Source organism: Coregonus clupeaformis, chromosome 27 (genome assembly GCF_020615455.1).
Source record: "Coregonus clupeaformis isolate EN_2021a chromosome 27, ASM2061545v1, whole genome shotgun sequence".
Classification (NCBI taxonomy): domain Eukaryota; kingdom Metazoa; phylum Chordata; class Actinopteri; order Salmoniformes; family Salmonidae; genus Coregonus; species Coregonus clupeaformis.
Window position 1 is genome coordinate 44,170,661 of NC_059218.1, and position 26,783 is coordinate 44,197,443.

General features: G+C 43.5%; 2 protein-coding genes across 3 annotated transcripts in view; both read right to left on the bottom strand.

Annotated features, from left to right (window-relative positions):
* LOC121542043 (serine-rich and transmembrane domain-containing protein 1) overlaps positions 1–17,835 on the bottom strand; it is a 33,500-nt gene extending 15,665 nt beyond the window's left edge. Inside the window, exon 1 of the mRNA XM_041851475.2 lies at positions 17,516–17,835. The gene's annotated coding sequence lies outside the window, so the exon portion shown is untranslated. The remainder of the gene's footprint in view (positions 1–17,515) is intronic.
* A 6,265-nt stretch (positions 17,836–24,100) lies between these two features.
* The window catches only part of LOC121542044 (sterile alpha motif domain-containing protein 9-like), a 30,011-nt gene continuing 27,328 nt past the window's right edge, over positions 24,101–26,783 (bottom strand). For both annotated transcript variants that reach the window (XM_041851476.2, XM_045208228.1), the window contains 4 exons: positions 26,258–26,499; positions 25,993–26,112; positions 25,667–25,808; positions 24,101–25,500 (listed from right to left, as the gene is read on the bottom strand). In XM_041851476.2, the coding sequence (XP_041707410.2) occupies positions 25,202–25,500; positions 25,667–25,808; positions 25,993–26,112; positions 26,258–26,499 (803 nt within the window). In that variant the 3' untranslated portion in view covers positions 24,101–25,201. The remainder of the gene's footprint in view (positions 25,501–25,666; positions 25,809–25,992; positions 26,113–26,257; positions 26,500–26,783) is intronic.

A 26,783-nucleotide genomic window follows, 5' to 3' on the forward strand; every position in this document is an offset into this window, starting at 1 on the left:
ACTCTACTGAGAAATATGATATGTAGGAGACAGATGTTGATCTACTCAACTGAGAGAGATGATATGTAGGAGACAGATGTTGGTCTACTCTACTGAGAGAGAGATGATATGTAGGAGACATATGTTCTACTCTACTAAGAGAGATGATATGTAGGAGACATATGTTCTACTCTATTGAGAGAGATGATATGTAGGATACATATGTTCTACTCTACAGAGAGAGATTATATGTAGGAGACAGATGTTGTTCTACTCTACTAAGAGAGATGATATGTAGGAGACATATGTTCTACTCAACTGAGAGAGATGATATGTAGGGGACAGATGTTGTTCTACTCTACCGAGAGAGATGATATGTAGGAGACATATGCTCTACTCTACTGAGAGAGAGATGATATGTAGGAGACATATGTTCTACTCTACTGAGAGAAATGATATGTAGGAGACAGATGTTGTTCTACTCTACTGAGAGAGATGATATGTAGGAGACATATGTTCTACTCTACTAAAGGAGATGATATGTAGGAGACAGATGTTGTTCTACTCTACTGAGAGAAAGATTATATGTAGGAGACATATGTTGTTCTACTCTACTGAGAGAGGTGATATGTAGGAGACCGATGTTCTACTCTACTGAGAGAGATGATATGTAGGAGACATATGTTTTACTCTACTGAGAGAGATGAAATGTAGGAGACATATGTTCTACTCTACTGAGAGAGATGATATGTAGGAGACAGATGTTGTTCTACTCTACTGAGAGAGATGATATGTAGGAGACATATGTTCTACTCTACTAAAGGAGATGATATGTAGGAGACAGATGTTGTTCTACTCTACTGAGAGAAAGATGATATGTAGGAGACATATGTTGTTCTACTCTACTGAGAGAGGTGATATGTAGGAGACCGATGTTCTACTCTACTGAGAGAGATGATATGTAGGAGACATATGTTCTGCTCTACTGAGAGAGATGATATGTAGGAGACATATGTTCTACTCTACTGAGAGAGATGATATGTAGGAGACATATGTTGTTCTACTCTACTAAGAGAAATGATATGTAGAAGACATATGTTCTACTCTACTGGGAGAAATGATATGTAGGAGACATATGTTCTACTCTACTGAGAGAGATGATATGTAGGAGACATATGTTCTACTCTACTGAGAGAAATGATATGTAGGAGACAGATGTTGTTCTACTCTACTGAGAGAGATGATATGTAAGAGACATATGTTCTACTCTACTAAAGGAGATGATATGTAGGAGACAGATTTTGTTCTACTCTACTGAGAGAAAGATGATATGTAGGAGACATATGTTGTTCTACTCTACTGAGAGAGGTGATATGTAGGAGACATATGTTCTACTCTAGTGAGAGAGATGATATGTAGGAGACATATGTTCTACTCTACTGAGAGAGATGATATGTAGGAGACATATGTTCTACTCTACTGAGAGAGATGATATGTAGGAGACAGATGTTGTTCTACTCTACTGAGAGAGAGATGATATGTAGGAGACAGATGTTGTTCTACTCTACTGAGAGAGATGATATGTAGGAGACATATGTTCTACTCTACTGAGAGAGATGATATGTAGGAGACATATGTTCTACTCTACTGAGAGAGATGATATGTAGGAGACATATGTTGTTCTACTCTACTAAGAGAAATTATATGTAGGAGACATATGTTCTACTCTACTGAGAGAAATGATATGTAGGAGACATATGTTCTACTCTACTGAGAGAGATGATATGTAGGAGACATATGTTCTACTCTACTGAGAGAGATGATATGTAGGAGACATATGTTCTACTCTACTGAGAGAGATGATATGTAGGAGACAGATGTTGTTCTACTCTACTGATAGAGATGATATGTAGGAGACAAATGTTGTTCTACTCTACTGAGAGAAATTATATGTAGGAGACATATGTTGTTCTACTCTACTGAGAGGAATGATATGTAGGAAACAGATGTTGTTCTACTCTATTGAGAGAGATGATATGTAAGAGACAGATGTTGTTCTACTCTACTGAGAGAGATGATATGTAGGAGACATATGTTGTTCTACTCTACTGAGAGATATGATATGTAGGAGACATATGTTCTACTCTACTGAGAGAGATGATATGTAGGAGACAGATGTTCTACTCTACTGAGAGAGATGATATGTAGGAGACATATGTTCTACTCTACTGAGAGAGATGATAAGTAGGAAACAGATGTTGTTCTACTTTATTGAGAGAGATGATATGTAGGAGACATATGTTGTTCTACTCTACTGAGAGAGATGATATGTAGGAGACATATGTTGTTCTACTCTACTGAGAGAGATGATATGTAGGAAACATATGTTTTTCTACTCTACTGAGAGAGAAATTATATGTAGGAGACAGATGTTGTTTTACTCTACTGAGAGAGATGATATGTAGGAGACATATGTTGTTCTACTCTACTGAGAGATATGATATGTAGGAGACATATGTTCTACTCTACTGAGAGAGTTGATATGTAGGAAACAGATGTTGTTCTACTCTATTGAGAGAGATGATATGTAAGAGACAGATGTTGTTCTACTCTACTGAGAGAGATGATATGTAGGATACATATGTTGTTCTACTCTACTGAGAGAGATGATATGTAGGAGATATATATTCTACTCTACTGAGAGAGATGATATGTAGGAGACATATGTTCTACTCTACTGAGAGAGATGATATGTAGGAGACAGATGTTGTTCTACTCTACTGAGAGAGATGATATGTAGGATACAGATGTTGTTCTACTCTACTGAGAGAGATGATATGTAGGAGAAAAATGTTGTTCTACTCTACTGAGAGAGATGATATGTAGGAGACATATGTTCTACTCTACTGAGAGAGATGATATGTAGGAGACATATGTTCTACTCTACTGAGAGAGATGATATGTAGGAAACAGATGTTGTTCTACTCTATTGAGAGAGATGATATGTAAGAGACAGATGTTGTTCTACTCTACTGAGAGAGATGATATGTAGGAGACATATGTTCTACTCTACTGAGTGAGATGATATGTAGGAGACATATGTTCTACTCTACTGAGAGAGATGATATGTAGGAAACAGATGTTGTTCTACTCTATTGAGAGAGATGATATGTAGGAGACATATGTTGTTCTACTCTACTGAGAGATATGATATGTAGGAGACATATGTTCTACTCTACTTAGCGAGATGATATGTAGGAGACAGATGTTCTACTCTACTGAGAGAGATAATATGTAGTAGACAGATGTTGTTCTACTCTACTGAGAGAAATGATATGTAGGAGACATATGTTCTACTCTACTGAGAGAGATGATATGTAGGAGACATATGTTCTACTCTACTGAGAGAGATGATATGTAGGAGACAGATGTTGTTCTACTCTACTGAGAGAGATGATATGTAGGAGACATATGTTCTACTCTACTGACAGAGATGATATGTAGGAGACATATGTGGTTCTACTCTACTGAGAGAAATGATATGTAGGAGACATATGTTCTACTCTACTGAGAGAGATGATATGTAGGAGATATATATTCTACTCTACTGAGAGAGATGATATGTAGGAAACAGATGTTGTTCTACTCTATTGAGAGAGATGATATGTAAGAGACAGATGTTGTTCTACTCTACTGAGAGAGATGATATGTAGGAGACATATGTTGTTCTACTCTACTGAGAGATATGATATGTAGGAGACATATGTTCTACTCTACTGAGAGAGATGATATGTAGGAGACAGATGTTCTACTCTACTGAGAGAGATGATATGTAGGAGACATATGTTCTACTCTACTGAGAGAGATGATAAGTAGGAAACAGATGTTGTTCTACTCTATTGAGAGTGATGATATGTAGGAGACATATGTTGTTCTACTCTACTGAGAGATATGATATGTAGGAGACATATGTTCTACTCTACTGAGCGAGATGATATGTAGGAGACAGATGTTCTACTCTACTGAGAGAGATGATATGTAGTAGACAGATGTTGTTCTACTCTACTGAGAGAAATGATATGTAGGAGACATATGTTGTTCTACTCTACTGAGAGAGAAATTATATGTAGGAGTCATGTTCTACTCTACTGTGATAGATGATATGTAGGAGACAGAAGTTCTACTCTACTGATAGAGATGATATGTAGGAGACAGATGTTGTTCTACTCTACTGAGAGAAATTATATGTAGGAGACAGATGTTGTTTTACTCTACTGAGAGAGATTATATGTAGGAGACATATGTTGTTCTACTCTACTGAGAGAGATGATATGTAGGAAACATATGTTTTTCTACTCTACTGAGAGAGAAATTATATGTAGGAGACAGATGTTGTTTTACTCTACTGAGAGAGATGATATGTAGGAGACATATGTTGTTCTACTCTACTGAGAGATATGATATGTAGGAGACATATGTTCTACTCTACTGAGAGAGATGATATGTAGGAAACAGATGTTGTTCTACTCTATTGAGAGAGATGATATGTAAGAGACAGATGTTGTTCTACTCTACTGAGAGAGATGATATGTAGGAGACATATGTTGTTCTACTCTACTGAGAGAGATGATATGTAGGAGATATATATTCTACTCTACTGAGAGAGATGATATGTAGGAGACATATGTTCTACTCTACTGAGAGAGATGATATGTAGGAGACAGATGTTGTTCTACTCTACTGAGAGAGATGATATGTAGGATACAGATGTTGTTCTACTCTACTGAGAGAGATGATATGTAGGAGACATATGTTGTTCTACTCTACTGAGAGAGATGATATGTAGGAGACATATGTTCTACTCTACTGAGAGAGATGATATGTAGGAGACATATGTTCTACTCTACTGAGAGAGATGATATGTAGGAAACAGATGTTGTTCTACTCTATTGAGAGAGATGATATGTAAGAGACAGATGTTGTTCTACTCTACTGAGAGAGATGATATGTAGGAGACATATGTTCTACTCTACTGAGTGAGATGATATGTAGGAGACAGATGTTCTACTCTACTGAGAGAGATGATATGTAGGAGACATATGTTCTACTCTACTGAGAGAGATGATATGTAGGAAACAGATGTTGTTCTACTCTATTGAGAGAGATGATATGTAGGAGACATATGTTGTTCTACTCTACTGAGAGATATGATATGTAGGAGACATATGTTCTACTCTACTGAGCGAGATGATATGTAGGAGACAGATGTTCTACTCTACTGAGAGAGATAATATGTAGTAGACAGATGTTGTTCTACTCTACTGAGAGAAATGATATGTAGGAGACATATGTTCTACTCTACTGAGAGAGATGATATGTAGGAGACATATGTTCTACTCTACTGAGAGAGATGATATGTAGGAGACAGATGTTGTTCTACTCTACTGAGAGAGATGATATGTAGGAGACATATGTTCTACTCTACTGACAGAGATGATATGTAGGAGAAATATGTGGTTCTACTCTACTGAGAGAAATGATATGTAGGAGACATATGTTCTACTCTACTGAGAGAGATGATATGTAGGAGATATATATTCTACTCTACTGAGAGAGATGATATGTAGGAGACATATGTTCTACTCTACTGAGAGAGATGATATGTAGGAGACAGATGTTGTTCTACTCTACTGAGAGAGATGATATGTAGGAGACATATGTTGTTCTACTCTACTGAGAGAGATGATATGTAGGAGACATATGTTCTACTCTACTGAGAGAGATGATATGTAGGAAACAGATGTTGTTCTACTCTATTGAGAGAAATGATATGTAATAGACAGATGTTGTTCTACTCTACTGAGAGAGATGATATGTAGGAGACAGATGTTGTTCTACTCTACTGAGAGATATGATATGTAGGAGACATATGTTCTACTCTACTGAGAGAGATGATATGTAGGAGACATATGTTCTACTCTACTGAGAGAGATGATATGTAGGAAACAGATGTTGTTCTACTCTATTGAGAGAGATGATATGTAAGAGACAGATGTTGTTCTACTCTACTGAGAGAGATGATATGTAGGAGACATATGTTGTTCTACTCTACTGAGAGATATGATATGTAGGAGACATACGTTCTACTCTACTGAGAGAGATGATATGTAGGAGACAGATGTTCTACTCTACTGAGAGAGATGATATGTAGGAGACATATGTTCTACTCTACTGAGAGAGATGATATGTAGGAAACAGATGTTGTTCTACTCTATTGAGAGAGATGATATGTAGGAGACATATGTTGTTCTACTCTACTGAGAGATATGATATGTAGGAGACATATGTTCTACTCTACTGTCACAAGCCGTGCTAGAACTCCGGTCTCAGATGTGGAGAGCTGGGGGTAATACCCCTTAGCCACAGAGGAGGTGTAGTAGGACCCAAATGAAACACCCAAGGCAATACTCCAGGCCAGTAGATTTAATGTAAAAACAAAGGTTCTTCGCCATTCACAAATAGTCCAACAAAAGTTCTTCTCAGAAAGAGGTATGTTAACAAAACAGGAGGCAAAACAAAATAACTCCACGAGGGGAGAAAAACAAACTAAAGATAACTTAGAAAACCTTACTTGGAAAGACACGGTGGAACAAAGCAGGAGACACATAGCCAGGACTCAATAACCAAGTGAGAAACAAGGGGAAAACACACAGCTAAAATACACAAGGGGAAACAAGGCACAGGTGACCTGGATCAAGCTAATTAGGACACACGAGGAAGAACTAAGGCAGAGGGGGAACACAGATGACCTCTAGAGGCCCGGAGACAAACAGGAGGCAGGAAGCTGACAGGACCCCCTCCTCTAGGAACGACTCCTGACGTTCCTTCCAGAACACCCCGGCCCCAGGGTGCGAAAATCTCGGATCAAACCTGGGTCCAGGATGTCCCTGGCTGGAACCCAGGAGCGCTCCTCTGGCCCGTAGCCCTCCCAGTCCACCAGATACTGCAGAGAGTTCTGGACCCTCCGGGAGTCCAGTATCCGGCGGACTGTGTAGGCTGGCTGGCCGTCAATGATCCTGGGAGGTGGCGGGGGTCTGCGTGGGGGGCAAAAGGAGAAGACAAGACAGGTTTAAGGAGTGAAACATGGAAAGTGGGGTTAACTCTAAGGGAGCGAGGCAGAACCAAACGATACGAAACAGGGTTAACCTTTCTAGCAATGCGGAAAGGGCCGATGTATCTCTGGGAAAGCTTCTTGGATTCGACCCGGAGGGGCAGGTTCTTAGTGGCCAACCAAACTCTCTGACCAGCTCGGAAACTAGGGGCCGTCCGGCGGTGTCGATTAGCCTGACTTTGGTATCTCTGGGAGGTCCGAAGGAGGATACACCTGGCCTTCTTCCAGGTCCGCCTACAGCGTTGGACAAAGCGCTGGGCCGAGGGAACACCAACTTGCGCCTCTTCCTCTGGAAATAATGGAGGGTTGTAACCGAACTGGCATTCGAAGGGGGGACAATCCGGTGGCTGAAGACTGGAGGGTGTTGTGGGCATATTCAGCCCAAATGATATAGGTGGCCCAAGACGTGGGATTACTGGCCGCCATACACCGCAGGGTGGTCTCCAGATCCTGATTAATCCGTTCCGTTTGGCCATTAGACTCTGGATGGAACCCTGACGATAGGCTGGCTGTGGCCCCAATAAGCCTGCAGAAGGCCCCCCAAAACCGGGACGAGAATTGGGGACCTCGGTCAGAGACCACGTCCAGGGGAATGCCAAATATCCGGAAGACATGGTTCATGAGGAGCTCAGCAGTCTCCTTAGCCGAGGGCATGGGCGGAATAAACCGGGCAGCCTTAGAGAACGGTCAACGATCACTAGGATGACGGTGTTGCCCTGGGATGGAGGAAGTCCCGTAACAAAGTCCAGAGAAAGGTGTGACCATGGCCTTCGAGGAATAGGTAAGGGATGGAGCAGTCCCTGGGGTCGCTGGCGCGTCGACTTTCCCTGGTTGCACACCGGGCAGGCCTCAACATAGACCTGCACGTCCCTTCTTGATGGACGGCCACCAAAACCGCCGTCGGAGGAATTCCAGTGTGCGAGCACTGCCTGGATGGCATGTCAAGGGCGACTCATGACCCCACTGCAAGACGCGGGCCCGAACAGAGAGAGGAACGTACAGGCGACCGGCAGGACCACCGCCTGGATCGGGCTCATGGACAAGGGCTTCTCGTACCCCTCTTTCTAGTTCCCACTGAAGAGGTGCGACGATCCTAGACCTCGGAATAATCGATGCCAAGGGCTTCTCTTGTACCTCGGGAGAATAGGCTCGAGACAGGGCATCCGGCTTGACGTTCTTGGTGCCAGGTCGGTAAGACAGGAGGAACTGGAATCGATTAAAGAAAAGGGACCATCGTGCTTGCCGAGGGTTCATCCGCTTAGCCTGTTGGAGATATTCCAGGTTCTTGTGGTCTGTGAGAACCTGGAACGGGTGCTGAGCCCCCTCAAGCCAATGGCGCCACTCTTCCAAGGCCAGTTTTACTGCAAGCAACTCTAGATCCCCCACGTGGTAGTTGCGCTCGGCCTCAGACAGGCGGCGAGACATGAAGGCACAAGGGTGTAATCTCCCATCCTCACCCCCTCTGTGACAGGACGGCTCCCACCCCCACCTCTGAGGCGTCCACCTCCACCACGAAAGGTCTTTCTGGGTCAGGAGTCACCAGAATCGGAGCAGACGTGAAGCGGCGCTTGAGATCCTCGAAGGCCCCTGCTGCTTCCGGACCCCAGTGAACCTTGGTCCCTCCTCCCTTGGTAAGCGTCGTCAAGGGGGCTACCACTGAGCTGAAATTCTTGATGAACTTCCGATAGAAGTTAGAAAAGCCAATGAACCGTTGAACCTCCTTGACCGTGGCAGGTGTGGGCCAGCTGCGGACCGCTTCGACCTTCTTGGGATCCATCTCTAGGTGCCCGGGAGTGACAATAAACCCGAGAAACTGAGTCTGAGAAACATGAAATTCACACTTCTCAGGTTTAACATAGAGGTGATTGTCAAGGAGCCTCTGGAGAACCCGGCTAACATGCCCCTCATGCTCCTTCAGTGACCTCGAGAAGATGAGGATATCGTCCAGGTACACGAAGACGAACAGATTAAGCATATCCCGGAGAACATCATTAATCAGGGCTTGGAATACTGCGGGGGCATTGGTGAGCCCGAACGGCATCACCCGGTATTCATAGTGCCCCATGGGCGTGTTGAACGCCGTCTTCCATTCGTCACCTTGCCGGATCCGCACGAGATGGTAAGCATTGCGGAGATCCAGTTTAGAAAAAATGGAAGCCCCTTGAAGCAGCTCAAAAGCAGTGGCCATGAGAGGAAGAGGATATCGATTCCGAACCGTGATCTTGTTGAGTCCCCGGTAATCAATACAAGGCCTAAGACCCCCGTCCTTCTTTTCAACAAAAAAGAAGCCCGCCCCAGCCGGGGAAGTAGAGGCATGGATGAGGCCGGCTGCCAAGGACTCCTTAATGTAGGTGTCCATAGCTGCGTGCTCGGGGGAGGACAAGGAAAAGATCCGACCTCTAGGAGGGCAGCACCCAGGGGAGTAGATCAATGGCACAGTCATACGTGCGATGAGGCGGTAAGGAAGTAGCCCGGGCCTTGCTGAACACAGCCTTGAACCGATGGTAAACACTGGGGACTAGGGAGACGTCAACAGACTCTTGAAACTGGGTACTAGGGGCTGAGGGACTCTGAAGCATGCAGGTGAGTTGGCAAGTGGGACCCCAGCTTAGAATGGTGCCAGTAGGCCAGTCGATCTGGGGATTATGTCTGCATAGCCAAGGGTGACCCAGGATAATAGGATATTCGGGAGAGTCAATGAGATAGAAGGTTTCCTCCCTGCTGGTGTTGAGAGATGGTAAGTCGCAGGGACTGAGTCGCCTCGGTAACCTTTCCTGGTTCCAGAGGTCTGCCATCTAAGGCTGTAACTGCCTGGGGATGAGGAAGTAGTTGGGTAGGGATCTTAAGTTCCTTAGCCAAGGTTACATCCAGGAAATCACCTGCGGCACCGGAATCGATCATAGCCTGGACCCGATGCTGGTGGCCCTCCCAGGACAGAGTGGCTGGAATAGCCAGGACAGCGTTAGTAGGAGGAGCTCTAATTCTCCCCATCACAGCCCTCCTGTAGCTGGGTGGGGACTGGCGTTTCCCGAAAGCTCGGGGCAAGTGGATCGGACGTGGCCGGCAACCCCGCAGTAGAGGCACCGACGCTCCCTCATGCGACGTTCCCTTTCATTGGGAGAAAGCCTGGAACGGCCTAACTGCATGCTCTCCGGGGAATCCTGGAACAGTTCAGGAGCCGGGGAAGCTCTGAATGACGGAGTCCAAACAGGAGAAACAGAGCTGCTCCGAGGAACTTGGGACTGAGACACCTGGCGGCGAGCCGTTCTCCGCTCTCTTAGACGATTGTCCAGGCGGATGGCCAAGGCTATGAGGGACTCGAGATCTCCAGCTGGTTCTCGGGTGGCTAACTCATCTTGAAGGGGCTCAGATAACCCTCCCTGAAAGCAGACCCTCAGCGCTTCATCATTCCATCCGCTCCTTGCTGCTATGGTCCGAAAATTAATGGCGAAATCTGCCGTGCTTCGGGAGCCCTGACGGAGAGACAGTAGGCGCTTGGAAGCCTCCCGCCCACTGACAGGATGATCGAACACCCGCTTGAACTCTTCTACAAATGCAGCGTGGGAATCACAACAGGCCTCCTGGGACTGCCACACCGCAGAGGCCCAGGCGAGCGCCTTGTCTGAAAGAAGGGTAATGATGTAGGCAATCTTGGAACGGTCTGTGGGAAAACTTGAGGATTGGAGCTCGAAGGTGAGGGAGCATTGGGTGAGGAAACCCTGGCAAGAGCTTGGATCCCCAGAAAAGGGCTTGGGAGGTGGTAGTCGGGGCTCCGCCAACCGAGAAGGCCTGTCGTCACTGGGAGGTGACCTGGGGGAAGGGAGAGGACCAAGGAGGCGTTCAAAGAGCTGGTGAAGGGAACTCATCATTTCGGCCAGGAGTTGAGAATGTCTAGCCATCAGCTCCTCTTGTCGGCTGAGAACGGCTTCATGGCGCTGGAAAGAAGCCTCATGTCGAGTGATCACCGCCAACAGGTCCTGGGAACTGAGTGTTTCTGGGTCCATGATTGACTTGGTTATTCTGTCACAAGCCGTGCTAGAACTCCGGTCTCAGATGTGGAGAGCTGGGGGTAATACCCCTTAGCCACAGAGGAGGTGTAGTAGGACCCAAATGAAACACCCAAGGCAATACTCCAGGCCAGTAGATTTAATGTAAAAACAAAGGTTCTTCGCCATTCACAAATAGTCCAACAAAAGTTCTTCTCAGAAAGAGGTATGTTAACAAAACAGGAGGCAAAACAAAATAACTCCACGAGGGGAGAAAAACAAACTAAAGATAACTTAGAAAACCTTACTTGGAAAGACACGGTGGAACAAAGCAGGAGACACATAGCCAGGACTCAATAACCAAGTGAGAAACAAGGGGAAAACACACAGCTAAAATACACAAGGGGAAACAAGGCACAGGTGACCTGGATCAAGCTAATTAGGACACACGAGGAAGAACTAAGGCAGAGGGGAACACAGATGACCTCTAGAGGCCCGGAGACAAACAGGAGGCAGGAAGCTGACATCTACTGAGCGAGATGATATGTAGGAGACAGATGTTCTACTCTACTGAGAGAGATGATATGTAGTAGACAGATGTTGTTCTACTCTACTGAGAGAAATGATATGTAGGAGACATATGTTCTACTCTACTGAGAGAGATGATATGTAGGAGACATATGTTCTACTCTACTGAGAGAGATGATATATAGGAGACAGATGTTGTTCTACTCTACTGAGAGAAATGATATGTAGGAGACATATGTTCTACTCTACTGAGAGAGATGATATGTAGGAGATATATATTCTACTCTACTGAGAGAGATGATATGTAGGAGACATATGTTATACTCTACTGAGAGAGATGATATGTAGGAGACAGATGTTGTTCTACTCTACTGAGAGAGATGATATGTAGGAGACATATGTTGTTCTACTCTACTGAGAGAGATGATATGTAGGAGACATATGTTCTACTCTACTGAGAGAGATGATATGTAGGAGACATATGTTCTACTCTACTGAGAGAGATGATATGTAGGAGACATATGTTCTACTCTACTGAGAGATATGATATGTAGGAGACATATGTTCTACTCTACTGAGAGAGATGATATGTAGGAGACAGATGTTGTTCTACTCTACTGAGAGAGATGATATGTAGGAGACAGAAGTTGTTCTACTCTACTGAGAGAGATGATATGTAGGAGACATATGTTGTTCTACTCTACTGAGAGAAATGATATGTAGGAGACAGATGTTGTACTCTACTGAGAGAGATGATATGTAGGAGACAGATGTTCTACTCTACTGAGAGAGATGATATGTAGGAGACATATGTTGTTCTACTCTACTGAGAGAGATGATATGTAGGAGACATATGTTGTTCTACTCTACTGAGAGAGATGATATGTAGGAGACATATGTTGTTCTACTCTACTGAGAGATATGATATGTAGGAGACATATGTTGTACTCTACTGAGAGAGATGATATGTAGGAGACAGATGTTCTACTCTACTGAGAGAGATGATATGTAGGAGACATATGTTCTACTCTACTGAGAGAGATGATATGTAGGAGACATATGTTGTTCTACTCTACTGAGAGAGATGATATGTAGGAGACATATGTTCTACTCTACTGAGAGAGATGATATGTAGGAGACATATGTTCTACTCTACTGAGAGAGATGATATGTAGGAGACATATGTTCTACTCTACTGAGAGATATGATATGTAGGAGACATATGTTCTACTCTACTGAGAGAGATGATATGTAGGAGACAGATGTTGTTCTACTCTACTGAGAGAGATGATATGTAGGAGACAGAAGTTGTTCTACTCTACTGAGAGAGATGATATGTAGGAGACATATATTGTTCTACTCTACTGAGAGAAATGATATGTAGGAGACAGATGTTGTACTCTACTGAGAGAGATGATATGTAGGAGACAGATGTTCTACTCTACTGAGAGAGATGATATGTAGGAGACATATGTTCTACTCTACTGAGAGAGATGATATGTAGGAGACATATGTTGTTCTACTCTACTGAGAGAGATGATATGTAGGAGACATATGTTGTTCTACTCTACTGAAAGATATGATATGTAGGAGACATATGTTGTACTCTACTGAGAGAGATGATATGTAGGAGCCAGATGTTCTACTCTACTGAGAGAGATGATATGTAGGAGACATATGTTCTACTCTACTGAGAGAGATGATATGTAGGAGACATATGTTGTTCTACTCTACTGAGAGAGATGATATGTAGGTGGCAGAGGTTGCATCACAAAAGGAACCCTATTACCTTTGTAATGTCTCACAGGGCTCTGGTCAAAAGTAGTACACTATATAGGGAATAGGGTGCCATTTGGGACTCATCCAGAGAGAGGAGCTGTCATTAAAGAACTATGCAGTCAATTCACTACCCACTCCTCTCACTTTCTCTCAATTCAATTCAATTTCAGGGGCTTTATTGGCATGGGAAACATATGTTGACATTGCCAAAGCAAGTGAAATAGATCATAAACAAAAGTGAAATCAACAATGAAAATGAACAGTAAACATTACATTACATACTCACTCAAGTTAGAAAAGAATAGAGACATTTCAAATGTCATATTATGTATATATACAGTATATACAGTGGGGAGAACAAGTATTTGATACACTGCCGATTTTGCAGGTTTTCCTACTTACAAAGCATGTTTAGGTCTGTAATTGTTATCATAGGTACACTTCAACTGTGAGAGACGGAATCTAAAACAAAAATCCAGAAAATCACATTGTATGATTTTTAAGTAATTAATTAGCATTTTATTGCATGACATAAGTATTTGATCACCTACCAACCAGTAAGAATTCCGGCTGTCACAGACCTGTTAGTTTTTCTTTAAGAAGCCCTCCTGTTCTCTACTCATTACCTGTATTAACTGCACCTGTTTAAACTCGTTACCTGTATAAAACACACCTGTCCACACACTCAATCAAACAGACTCCAACCTCTCCACAATGGCCAAGACCAGAGAGCTGTGTAAGGACATCAGGGATAAAATTGTAGACCTGCACAAGGCTGGGATGGGCTACAGGACAATAGGCAAGCAGCTTGGTGAGAAGGCAACAACTGTTGGCACAATTATTAGAAAATGGAAGAAGTTCAAGATGACGGTCAATCACCCTCAGTCTGGGGCTCCATGCAAGATCTCACCTTGTGGGACATCATTGATCATGAGGAAGGTGAGGGATCAGCCCAGAACTACACGGCAGGACCTGGTCAATGACCTGAAGAGAGCTGGGACCACAGTCTCAAAGAAAACCATTAGTAACACACTACGCCGTCATGGATTAAAATCCTGCAGCGCATGCAAGGTCCCCCTGCTCAAGCCAGCGCATATCCAGGCCCGTCTGAAGTTTGCCCATGACCACCTGGATGATCCAGAGGAGGAATGGGAGAAGGTCATGTGGTCTAATGAGACAAAAATAGAGCTTTTTGGTCTAAACTCCACTCGCCGTGTTTGGAGGAAGAAGAAGGATGAGTACAACCCCGAGAACACCATCCCAATCGTGAAGCATGGAGGTGGAAACATCATTCTTTGGGGATGCTTTTCTGCAAAGGGGACAGGACGACTGCACCGTATTGAGGGGAGGATGGATGGGGCTATGTATCGCGAGATCTTGGCCAACAACCTCCTTCCCTCAGTAAGAGCATTGAAGATGGGTCGTGGCTGGGTCTTCCAGCATGACAACGACCGGAAACACACAGCCAGGGCAACTAAGGAGTGGCTCCGTAAGAAGCATCTCAAGGTCCTGGAGTGGCCTAGCCAGTCTCCAGACCTGAACCCAATAGAAAATCTTTGGAGGGAGCTGAAAGTCCGCATTGCCCAGCGACATCCCCGAAACCTGAAGGATCTGGAGAAGTTCTGTATGGAGGAGTAGGCCAAAATCCCTTCTGCAGTGTGTGCAAACCTGGTCAAGACCTACAGGAAACGTATGATCTCTGTAATTGCAAACAAAGGTTTCTGTACCAAATATTAAGTACTGCTTTTCTGATGTATCAAATACTTATGTCATGCAATAAAATGCCAATTAATTACTTAAAAAGAATACAAAGTGATTTTCTGTTTCCTCTCTCGTTCCCTATATCAGTTTATTGGAATAGTCGAAGCTCAACCCATCAACAACTGCACCCTCTTCTCCCTCTTTCTCTCCCCCTCTTTCTCCCCTCCCTCTCCCTCCTCCCTCCCTCTCCCCCTCCCTCCCTCTCTCTCCCCCTCTCCTCCCCCTCTCTCTCCCACCCTCTCTCCCTCTCCCCCTCTCTCCCTCTTCCCCTCTCCCCCTCCCTCTCCTCCTCTCCCTCCCTCCCTCTCTCTCTCCCCTCTCTCATCCCCCCTCTCTCCCTCTCCCCCTCCCTCTCTCCCCCATCCCTCTCCCTCTCCTCCCTCTCTCTCCCCCTCTCTCTCCCCCTCTCTCTCCTCCTCTCCCTCCTACTCTCTGTTGTTCCTCTGTCTTTTGATGTATTAATTTGTTGATGTTGTTTTTGTTTTGTTATGAACCGGCTGATAAACGGTGTTTGGTATGAGCTGAAGTGGCTGATAATTGCTCTTAATTATGCTTTTTGTATCCAGGCAACGGGCTCATTACTACGCTTTCTACTCCTAATCTGATTTCAGAGGCAAGAACAGTCCACCAGGGCTAAAGACACACACACACACACACACACTTCACAGTGTGAGAGGAGGCCATTCTGTTGTTTACTCTGCTGTGGTATTAACAGGCCATGAATAATGGATCAGGTCCCATTTGGGTGTCTAAATGTCATGACATTCTGGCCTCAGCCCTGACCACGGGACTGTGTCTGTGTCTCCTTCTCTCCTAGTGTGTGTGTGTGTGTGTGTGTGTGTGTGTGTGTGTGTGTGTGTGTGTGTGTGTGTGTGTGTGTGTGTGTGTGTGTGTGTGTGTGTGTGTGTGTGTGTGTGTGTGTCCATCACGTCAGTTAGTGGTCATGTCTCATTCTTTTTATGTCCATTTCCTATTTCCTTTGAATTCCTGGGTACAATCGCTCCTTTCTCCCTCTCATCCCCCCCCATTCTCTCTGCCAGAGGGGAAACACTCATTCAAGTGTTTTTTTGTCCATTTTTTATGAATGAATCAATTCTTGACCTTGTTAACTGAACTACATTTCATTCATTTAGGATGAATTAACCTGACACAGGAAGAGTTGTGAACAGTTGCTTACTCTATTGACTCCTTGACACGTGAGCACACACACACACACACACCGCACACACACACACACACACACCGCACACACACACACACACCGCACACACACACACACACCGCACACACACACACACACCGCACACACAGACACACACACACACACACCGCACACACACACACCGCACGTCATATGGCGTCAGAAAGGTGGCATGTTGAGTTTGACCTATATGACGCATTTTCTGCCTCTCAATCTCTATGCCTCTTTGAGAGAGAGAGAGAGACAGAGAGACACACAGAGACAGAGAGAGACAGAGAGATATATAGATAGAGAGAGAGAGAGAGAGAGAGAGAGAGAGAGAGAGAGAGAGAGAGAGAGAGAGAGAGAGAGAGAGAGAGAGAGAGAGAGAGAGAGAGAGACTGTGTGTGTGTGTAATGGATTGATTGGAATGCTACAGAAGATGTGAATAAAGAAGAAAGGAAGGAGAGAGAGAGAGAAGGAGAAGAGGAGGTCATAGGGTGATTCCATACGGAGGATTTCATAAAGAGTGTTAAAGAAAGCTCTAGTAATGGGAGGGAGGGAGGGAGGGAGGGAGGGAGGGAAATTAGAGCAGAAAGAGATAGGGATCTGAGGGAGTCATTAGGATGCTACATAGAGGATAGGAATGAAAGTCAGAAAGAGAGAAAGGAGGGAAAGAGGGAGGATTGCGATCGATTGTCCAGCTTTCTCCCATCATTGTTTTGCATCAATCACTTCAGTACTTTGATCAATTGTACATTAACTGTTCAACAATACCATACACACACACACACACACACACACACACACACACACACACACACACACACACACACACACACACACACACACACACACACACACACACACACACACACACATACACACACACACACACACACTAACCTCAACCCAAACCCCTAACCCTAAAACTAAACCTAACCCTAACTCCTAACCCTAATTCTAACCCTAAACCTAACCCCTAAGCCTAAAATAACCTTTTCCTTTTTGGCACCGGCAAAATGTCCCCAATTGTCCCAATTGTCCTTGTTTTACTATCCATGTGAGGACTTCTGGTAAAACCACACAACACACACACACACACACACACACACACAGTGAGTTCCTGACCTGTTATTGCTTGAAGAAGTCCTCTCTGTCACATCCCTCAATCTGTTCCGTTTGATTGTTCAGTCAGACACTCCAGAAATCTCCCTCTCCCTCTCTGTCTTTCTCACACACTCCGAGACAGTGTATTCCTCTCCGACACGAGCACAGCTGTCAGGTTTTGAGTTCTTCTCTAAAATATAATTGTGTGTGATCTTCTCCTCAGAACACACTGCAGGAAAGAGGGAATAATCCAACAGTTTGAATGGAACCAGTGAAGTAGAAAGAAGGGAAGAGTGAAGGAGGACGGGAGCAGAGAAGAGAAGAGAGGAGAGAGAGTTCTTCACTCTGTTCTCCTCCACCGCCCTCCCTCTCTCTCTTTCATCCCTCCCTCTCTCTCTTTCATCCCTCCCTCTCTCTCTTTCATCCCTCCCTCTCTCTCTCTCTTTCATCCCTCCCTCTCTCTCTTTCATCCTTCCCTCTCTCTCTTTCATCCTTCCCTCTCTCTCTCTTTCATCCTTCCCTCTCTCTCTTTCATCCTTCCCTCTCTCTCTTTCATCCTTCCCTCTCTCTCTTTCATCCCTCCCCTCATTCTTGCACACCTCCCCCACTCTCTCACACTCTGTCATTCATCGCTCTCTAACAATTAACACACTATCACACTCTCTCTCTCTCTCTCTCTCTCTCCTTCTCTCTGTCTCTCTATTACTCTCCTGGCTCTCCCTGTGTGTTTGTGTGTGTGTGTGTGTGTGTGTGTGTGTGTGTGTGTGTGTGTGTGTGTGTGTGTGTGTGTGTGTGTGTGTGTGTGTGTGTGTGTGTGTGTGTGTGTGTGTGTGTGTGTGTGTGTGTGTGTGTGTGTGTGTGTGTGTGTGTGTGTGTGTGTGTGTGTGTGTGTGGACGTGTTTAACTATACTTGTGGGTCCCCACAAGAATAGTAAACCAAGAAAGATTTGACCAACTGGGGATATTTTATTGGTCCCCACAAGGTCAAATGCTATTTGTAGGGGGTTTAGGGTTAAGTTTAGAATTAGTGTTAGCAAAAGAAATCTGGACCTCTTCACAAAATACTTTTTACTAACCTTCTTCTTCTTCTTCTTCTTCTTCCTTTTCTTCTTCTTCTTCTTCTTCTTCTTCTTCTTCTTCTTCTTCTTCTTCTTCTTCTTCTTCTTCTTCTTCTTCTTCTTCTTCTTCTTCTTCTTCTTCTTCTTCTTCTTCTTCTTCTTCTTCTTCTTCTTCTTCTTCTTCTTCTTCTTCTTCTTCTTCTTCAGTCCGTTTTATATGGCGACGCTGTATATATGGGAAATGGAATAGCGCCAAACCAACACAGAACCAACCAGTGGCCAAAAGTATATTACATCCGGAATGAATGGAAAAATACCAGATGTATCCTGGATATATGATATCCCAACAAATCTCAACCCAGAAAGAAAGTATTTTTTTATTCATATATACTATTGTCTGTAACTACTACATGTGCCCATCTCATTGATATCAAATTATTAGAGATACACAAATAGTTTTTGTACCCACCATACGTCAGGTCATGTGAGGTGAAATTACTATATTTTGGGATGTGAGCACTCAGATTGTATGTTTGACCTGACGAAGAAACGTTGTCAATAAAGCAGTGAATTGGGAGCTTTAACAGTGTGCAGGCCTTCCTGTTTTATACTAGTCTTCTCTCTTTCTAACCCATCTTTCTCTCAACTCAACTCAATTCAAAGTGGCTTTATTGGCATGGGAAACTGCCGCTGTGTACTCTCTCTCTCTCTCTCTCTCTCTCTCTCTCTCTCTCTCTCTCTCTCTCTCTCTCTCTCTCTCTCTCTCTCTCTCTCTCTCTCTCTCTCTCTCTCTCTCTCTCTCTCTCTCTCTCTCTCTCTGCTTTATTGGCATGACGTAACAATTAACATATTGCCAAAGCTTACTTTGGATATTTACAATGTGAACATAATTAAAATAATAATAATCAATATTGTCAACAGGACAACAGTAACAACAATAACCAAGTGTCAAAATAACCATTGAACAATAACAATATAGAGAACATGTGCAGGTTGGTTGGTCTGTCAGACACTGTTCCTCATCTTATGGCAGGCAGCAATGTAGTGCGTTGCCAACCCACAGCTCTCTGCGTCCTCCCCGGACATTGGCCTAATTCTGCCCTGCATGCATTGTTTGTAGTTTTCCTCTGGACATGTAGGAGAATCTTACAGAACTCTGCATGCAGTGTTTCAATGGGGTGTTTGTCCCATTTGATAAAATCTTGTTTTGCAAGTGGACCCCACACCTAGCTGCCATATAGTGCAATTGGTTCAATGACACATTCAATTAGTTTTAGCCACATTTTTATAGGTATTTCAATTTGAATTGGTTTTTTAATGGCGTAGAATTCCCTGCGTGCTTTCTCTCTCAGTTCATTCACTGCATCATTAAGGTGTCCAGTTTAGCTTATTTTTAAGCCTAAGTAATTGTAGTGTGTGCAGTACTCTATATATTTTGTACCAATTGAGAACTTTGGTCTAATTCCCTGAGATCTGGATCTTTGGGGTTTACTGCCAGGGCCCAGGTCTGGCAGTACTGCTCTAGCAGGTCCAGGCTCTGCTGTAGGCCATGTGCTGTGGGTGACAGCAGGCACAGGTCATTTGCAAAAAGAAGGCATTTAACCTCTGAATTGTGGAGACTAGCACCAGGGGCTGAGGATTTTTCTAGAATAGTGGCCAATTCGTTGATGTAAATATTGAAGAGTGCAGGGCTCAGATTGCAACCCTGGCGAAGGCCCCACCCCTGATAAAAAAAGTATGTTATTTTCTTGCCAATTTTGATACTGCACGTTTTGCCAGTATACATTAATTTAATTATGTCATATGTTTTACCCCCTACACCACTTTCAATATCTTTGTAGAACAGTCCTGTATGCCAAATGGAATCAAATGCTTTTTGGAAGTCGATAAAGCAAGCATACATTTTTGTATTATTTTGGTGGACATGTTTATCGATCAGGGTGTGTAGGGTGTAAATATGATCGGTCGTGCGATGTTTTGGTATAAATCCAATTTGGCTTTTACTCAAGACATTGTGCTTATTAAGGAAGTTTAGAACTCTTACATTTATAATACTACAGAAAACCTTCCCCTGGTTACTGTTCACACAAATTCCTCTGTAATTGTTAGGGTCAAATTTGTCTCCGTTCTTAAAGATTGGGGTTATGAGTCCTTGATTCCAGATGTCAGGGAAATAACCTACACTCAGGATCAAATTAAACCGTTTTAATATATCCAATTTGACATTTTGCACTAGTGAATTTGAGCATCTCATTTAGGATGCCATCAGGTCCGCATGCTTTTTTAAATTTGAGTGCCTGAAGTTTCTTATAGAGCTCCTGGTCAGTAATTGGGGAGTCCAATGGATTTCGATTGTCCTTTATAGCTTTTTCTAATCCATTGAACTTCTCATGAATTTGGCATTGTTCTGCGTTTGTGTCAATTTGTTTTGATTTTTTAGGTTTTTCCAATTTTGCCAGAAGTTGTTTGTGTTTATGGATCCTCAATCAGTGTCAGCTGCTTGCTGTTGTACTGTGCTTTATTGGTTCTGAGTCTACGTTTATAGAGTTTTAAAGTCTCACAGTAATGAAGGAGTAATTCACCATTATTTGGGTCTCTCTCTCTCTCTCTCTCTCTCTCTCTCTCTCTCTCTCTCTCTCTCTCTCTCTCTCTCTCTCTCTCTCTCTCTCTCTCTCTCTCTCTCTCTCTCTCTCTCTCTCTCTCTCTCTCTCTCTCTCTCTCTCTCTCTCTCTCTCTCTCTCTCTCTCCCTCTCTCTCTCTCTCTCTCTCCTCCTCTGTGTTTCGCTATTGCTCTCTCTCTCAGTAGGGATTAGACAGTCCAGAGCAGTAGGGGGTGGAGGTAATGGTCAGAGTCTGGACCCCCTATTGTGACTCTCCTCTCCTCTCCTCTCCTCTCCTCTCCTCTCCTCTCCTCTCCTCTCCTCTCCTCTCCTCTCCTCTCCTCTCCTCTCCTCTCCTCTCCTCCATTTTTTCTTATCTCTCCTCTATTCTCCTCTCCACACTTCACTTTTATATTCCTCTCCTCTATTCTCACTCCAATCATCTACTCTTGATTCAACTAATCAAGGTCATTATGATGAGAAATGAGCTGAATTACGTGTTTGCTACAGTAAGATAGAACGAAAGCATCTTGGCTGAATCTCAACCCCTAAGTCCTTTATCGAGTGGCCACTTGCTAATGTGTTCGATAGTGATCACTCGAGTGCAGGTGTTTTGGCCAAAATGAGCATTGAGATTATCTATACTTGACATCCTAAACTGTCACTTATCAATATTCCAAAATTCTAAATCCATTCGTGAGCTTCCGCGAGCCGTCCCACGTAACAACAACATTCTGTTCTCGAGAGCAACAAATCACCTCACTCTTTTCACACAGCATGAACGAACAAGCCATCTCAGATTGTGCCTATTTCTATTTACATAGCTTGCTAATTTTTATCACTTATTTTTGTAGTTTTTATAGTTTCGTTTTAATTTATTTTTTAAATAATTTTGTTTGATCAATATGATCACACCGGAGGTAGCGTCTTGATCCTGTTCCAGGTGATCCAAGCATAACGCAGGATGATCCCTGACCTGGATCACAGAAATCTTTGCGGAGGTTTTCCCCTTCAAGCTGTTGCCCTTCTGAAGAACAGGAATGTAAGTAGCTAGTCCAGCTATACCGACAAACCGGTTAGCTAATATGTCGTTGAAATAGTAACTCATTTGTTATATAGCTGTGATATAACAGGTATTAGAAACGTTTAGGTGTTGCTGTTGCCAGAACTGCTGGCTAATAATTTGCTATCTAGGTGAGCTAGCCACCTGTGTATCAGCTGCACTAGTTGAGCTAGCCACCTGTGTATCAGCTGCACTAGTTGAGCTAGCCACCTGTGTATCAGCTGCACTAGTTGAGCTAGCCACCTGTGTATCAGCTGCACTAGTTGAGCTAGCCACCTGTGTATCAGCTCCCCTAGGTAAGCTAGCCACCTGTGTAGTATTTACCTTTCATCATATAAGTAGAAAATAGAAGGACTGTAGTGTCTCAATTTAAAATCATTTTAATAAAAGCACAACTTTGGTCTGTAATGTAGAGTGAGGAGTCTATTACATTCACTACCCAAAATATAAGTAGCCTACATTTATTATTTCTAATTCATAATTGTAATTAATTCCATTTTGTTTCTAGATTATTAATCTGTTAAAATGAGTATGTGTGCGTTAAGTCAGCTATTCTGTCAATGAAATGTTTTTTCCCCCTCTTTATTTATTTTTTCTTATTTCAGGCAGTTCGTATGTCAGCGTTCCGATCCTGAGGTTCTACGGTGACGCAGAGCGGTACTGTACCTCAGGCCGGAGTTTCGCCTCACGAGGCAGTCCATGATGGGGCTCATGAGACTGCTTTAACAGGAAAAAGACTGTGGGGACAGCACCTTGAGGTCTTGATCTTTGTATACTGGTTATAGGGTAGTAGCCAGCACCTTCAGCGTCCCGAAAACCAACCGTATGCAGAACAGTTCACAAGATTGGGCAAAAGATCAGGAACAGTCTGAAGAAGGTCATCGACTTCCCTGCTCCAGAAGATGTGGAGGACATCGGGCTGGGATTTGGAAGGTTGGCGAGGAGCGATGTGTTCAGAAAAGACAGTCGGGGCCATCGATGGTTGCCACATACGCATCAAGCCACCAGCACTGGACAAGCAGGACTACTTTAATTACAAGCAGTTCTCTCCCTCTCTCCTTTCTCTCCCTCCCTCTCCCTCCCTCTTCATAAATAGCTGTCTTTAAAAAAGTATCCGTTTTTATGTGTAATCTCTTCTACCTATTTAGATGATCCGTTCGTTGTTATTTATTTTATTACCACCAATCAGTTCCTTGTCATTTTATCACCTGGGTGTTTATCACCAATCAGTTCCTTGTCATTTTCTCACCTGAGTGTTTATCACCAATCAGTTCCTTGTCATTTTATCACCTGAGTGTTTATCACCAATCAGTTCCTTGTCATTTTCTCACCTGAGTGTTTATCACCAATCAGTTCCTTGTCATTTTATCACCTGGGTGTTTATCACCAATCAGTTCCTTGTCATTTTATCACCTGGGTGTTTATCACCAATAGTTTGTGCAATACTTGATAAGTAAGTCTTATGTTCTTGTGTGTTGATATCACTTGTTCTCATCTCTCAAAAATATAAAAATAAATCTCTCAATTTGCCCATCAGCTGCTCTGTCCCTGTTTTCCTCTTCACTGTCTCCTTATATCTCTCCTCCTCCCTCCCTTCCTTAAAATAATCAAATAGCCCATTGCTGCTCTGCCTCTTTCTTGGCCCTGCTCTACCCTGGCTGGCCCCCTGGCTGGTTCCCTGGCCGGGTCCCTGGCTGGTCCCCTGGCTGGTTCCCTCACTGGTCCCCTGGCTGGTCCCCTGGCTGGTCCCCTGGCTGGTTCCCTCACTGGTCCCCTGGCTGGTTCCCTCACTGATTTGATTGATTTATTTGTCCAGTGTCTTGCACTCAGTCATGTCCAGCCCACATGATACTAAGACAATATCTTTAATTTTTATTCACAGCATGTGAGAGAACATTCATAAACGTACTATATCAAACACTAAAAACTAGGATCTATTGTAAGAAGATAAAACAACATTTTCATGCAGGCCTCCAATTCACAATTTTTTTAAATTCAATATCAATATTAATATAATAACAATAAAACAATTTTTCCTTTAAAATGTGGTTCATTTAGGTTGGCTGGAATAGAACAATGTACAAAATGGCCGCCAGACAGAATCGCGTGTTGAGTCCATGTTGAAACTCTCATTTTTCAAGTTTCTCTAGCGTTAGCATGCACTGGCTCGCATGGAGTTGGTAAACAGCTAATGACCAACTGTTCATTTTGACAACTTCCATGTTGATTGTTTACAATTTGTACATTTTGTTAAACACTTCCAACAATGCAACAGTTCCAACTTTTTTTTTTTTTTGTATACTTTAACCATTTAGCAGGCGTTCTTACATGTTTACATGTTAGTCATTTAGCAGACGCTCTTATCAGCGACTTACAGTTAGTGAGTGCATACATTTTCATACTGGCCCCCCCAGTGGGAAAGGAACCCACAACCCTGGCGTTGCAAGCGCCATGCTCTACCAACTGAGCTTCAGGGGACTGTTCTTAAACATGATCCAAAGGAACATTGTTAACAGAGCTTTGTCTCAGTACAGTGTTGAATGTGAAGTGATATTCTGCGAGTCAGGGTGATGATATCTCTGTGTACAGATGTAGGATCTTAATTTGAGCCAGTCTCCTATAGCAGGAAAATAATCCGGCAGCAACAGGAAATGTGAAATATTATGTGGACATATTATATTAATGGACAATTAATGGACATTTTTGTATTGGTTAATGCATTTTTCATGAGGTAAAATCAAGTCTGAAATTTGGAAATTACAAACTTTAGAAGCCTTTCTAAACATCAAATACACTTCAAGAAAGTTCTGCAACAGGGTGATCAAATTAAGATCTTACATCTATAGCTGTTTGCCTAGACTCATGCCGGGGCATGGGTATACTCAATAGGGTGATCAGATTAAGATCTTACATCTGTAGCTGTTTGCCTAGACTCATGCCGGGCCATTGGTCTACTCAACAGGGTGTCTCATACTCCAACAATGTTCTATCTCAAACCCAGTTCTGAGCATAAGTATTGGTCTAATTCACACAGAAGTGTTTTCATAGTCAAACATGCATTGGGTCCTTTATGCAGCACCATGTCGATGATGTCACGTGCCTTGTCTGCCCTCTCAGCTGTCACCTTTACTGAGTCTTTTTCGTAATCATTGATCACTTTCTTATGCAGGAGCCCGTCCAGGAGACCTTTAATAGTAGGCTCTGACACTTTTTCCACAAACTTACACCGCACGGAACGCAGCTGCTCCACAGCACGGACCTCCAGCCCACCGACCAACACAGTATCTGGGAGGCAGGGAAAAGTAAGAGATACATTTTGCCAAACATGTATTTGTGATGGAAGATCCGTTCTACATTTACGCGTAGATGATCCACACTATAGATACACGTATTACAGCCACAGAGTAAGTTACGTAATAAGGTGACTGGATGGGTTTGAATAGCAACTTACCTCTTAGTGGCACTTGACGTGTCCATACCTCCTCATCCCCTCTTTTCAGAAGTCTAATCTCCACATCCTCTGTGCTTGCCTCCAGGAACACCTGGAAGGTGGGGTGGTAGTTGGGGCCGTACTCACGGCGAAACTTTTCCACCTGAAACACATGTAAAGTCAACCTCATTTCTCCACCAGCTGGCATTCAGTACACGCATCAGCACAGCTCACGTTTCAAAAATCACACACCATTTTTATTTGGCAACTTGGTGTGACAATGTCACATTCACATGATCCAGAACACGTCTGCTAAAAAAAACGTGGAAAAATATGATTTATTTTACCAATGGTTGTATCTTATTTTTCTCAGCAGAATCACAGCAGAGTTTGTATGTTTCCCCACATGTGAGCGGGCAGTTGGAGGGGATCTGAATGTATTTGCAGTCCCGCTGTTCCCTCTCCACCTGCAACAGAATAAGAGCTGATCATCAATAAGGCTCCTTCGATTATCAGAGGAGAGCCAACTGACAAATTTTACCGCCTAAAGTGATTTTCAGATTCATTTTAGCAACAAAAGTGTCCTTATACTGAATGTAAGGTTTTTTGCACCTCAGTGACGGGCACATTCACTGGAAGTAAATGTACGTTCAGAGTTGGCTTCCGGAGTTGTGGTTTGTGGAACAGCAGCACTTGCCCTTCCACCGAGGATGAAAAGTAGGAGGAGACCAGGCCCCATAAGGAGAGGTCTGTGATGTCCACCACCGCATGTGAGTAAGTCACCCTCACTGGCTGCAAAACTTCCACACTGTCACCAGTAACATGGGCCACAGATAAGGAATCAAAGCCTTTCCCTGCAATAGAGAAAACCTTCATTGGTGTACTGTGCTGATTGTGTAACAGGGTGAAGATTGCCCTGTTACTAGGTAGCCATTTTGAGTGTCACCATTGTGCGCTGGGATTTATGTGTTTCCAATGACTTCAAGGCTAATGAGGTGATTAAGCACACCTGTGCCCCTCCCTTTAAGCATTTGATGACGTGTCAAATGTTTTCAGAGGGATGGACATGAGTGATAACCCTTATCAGATATCCTTAACATGAAAAAGGTGAACCTTTTTCGCATTTATTGCAACGGTT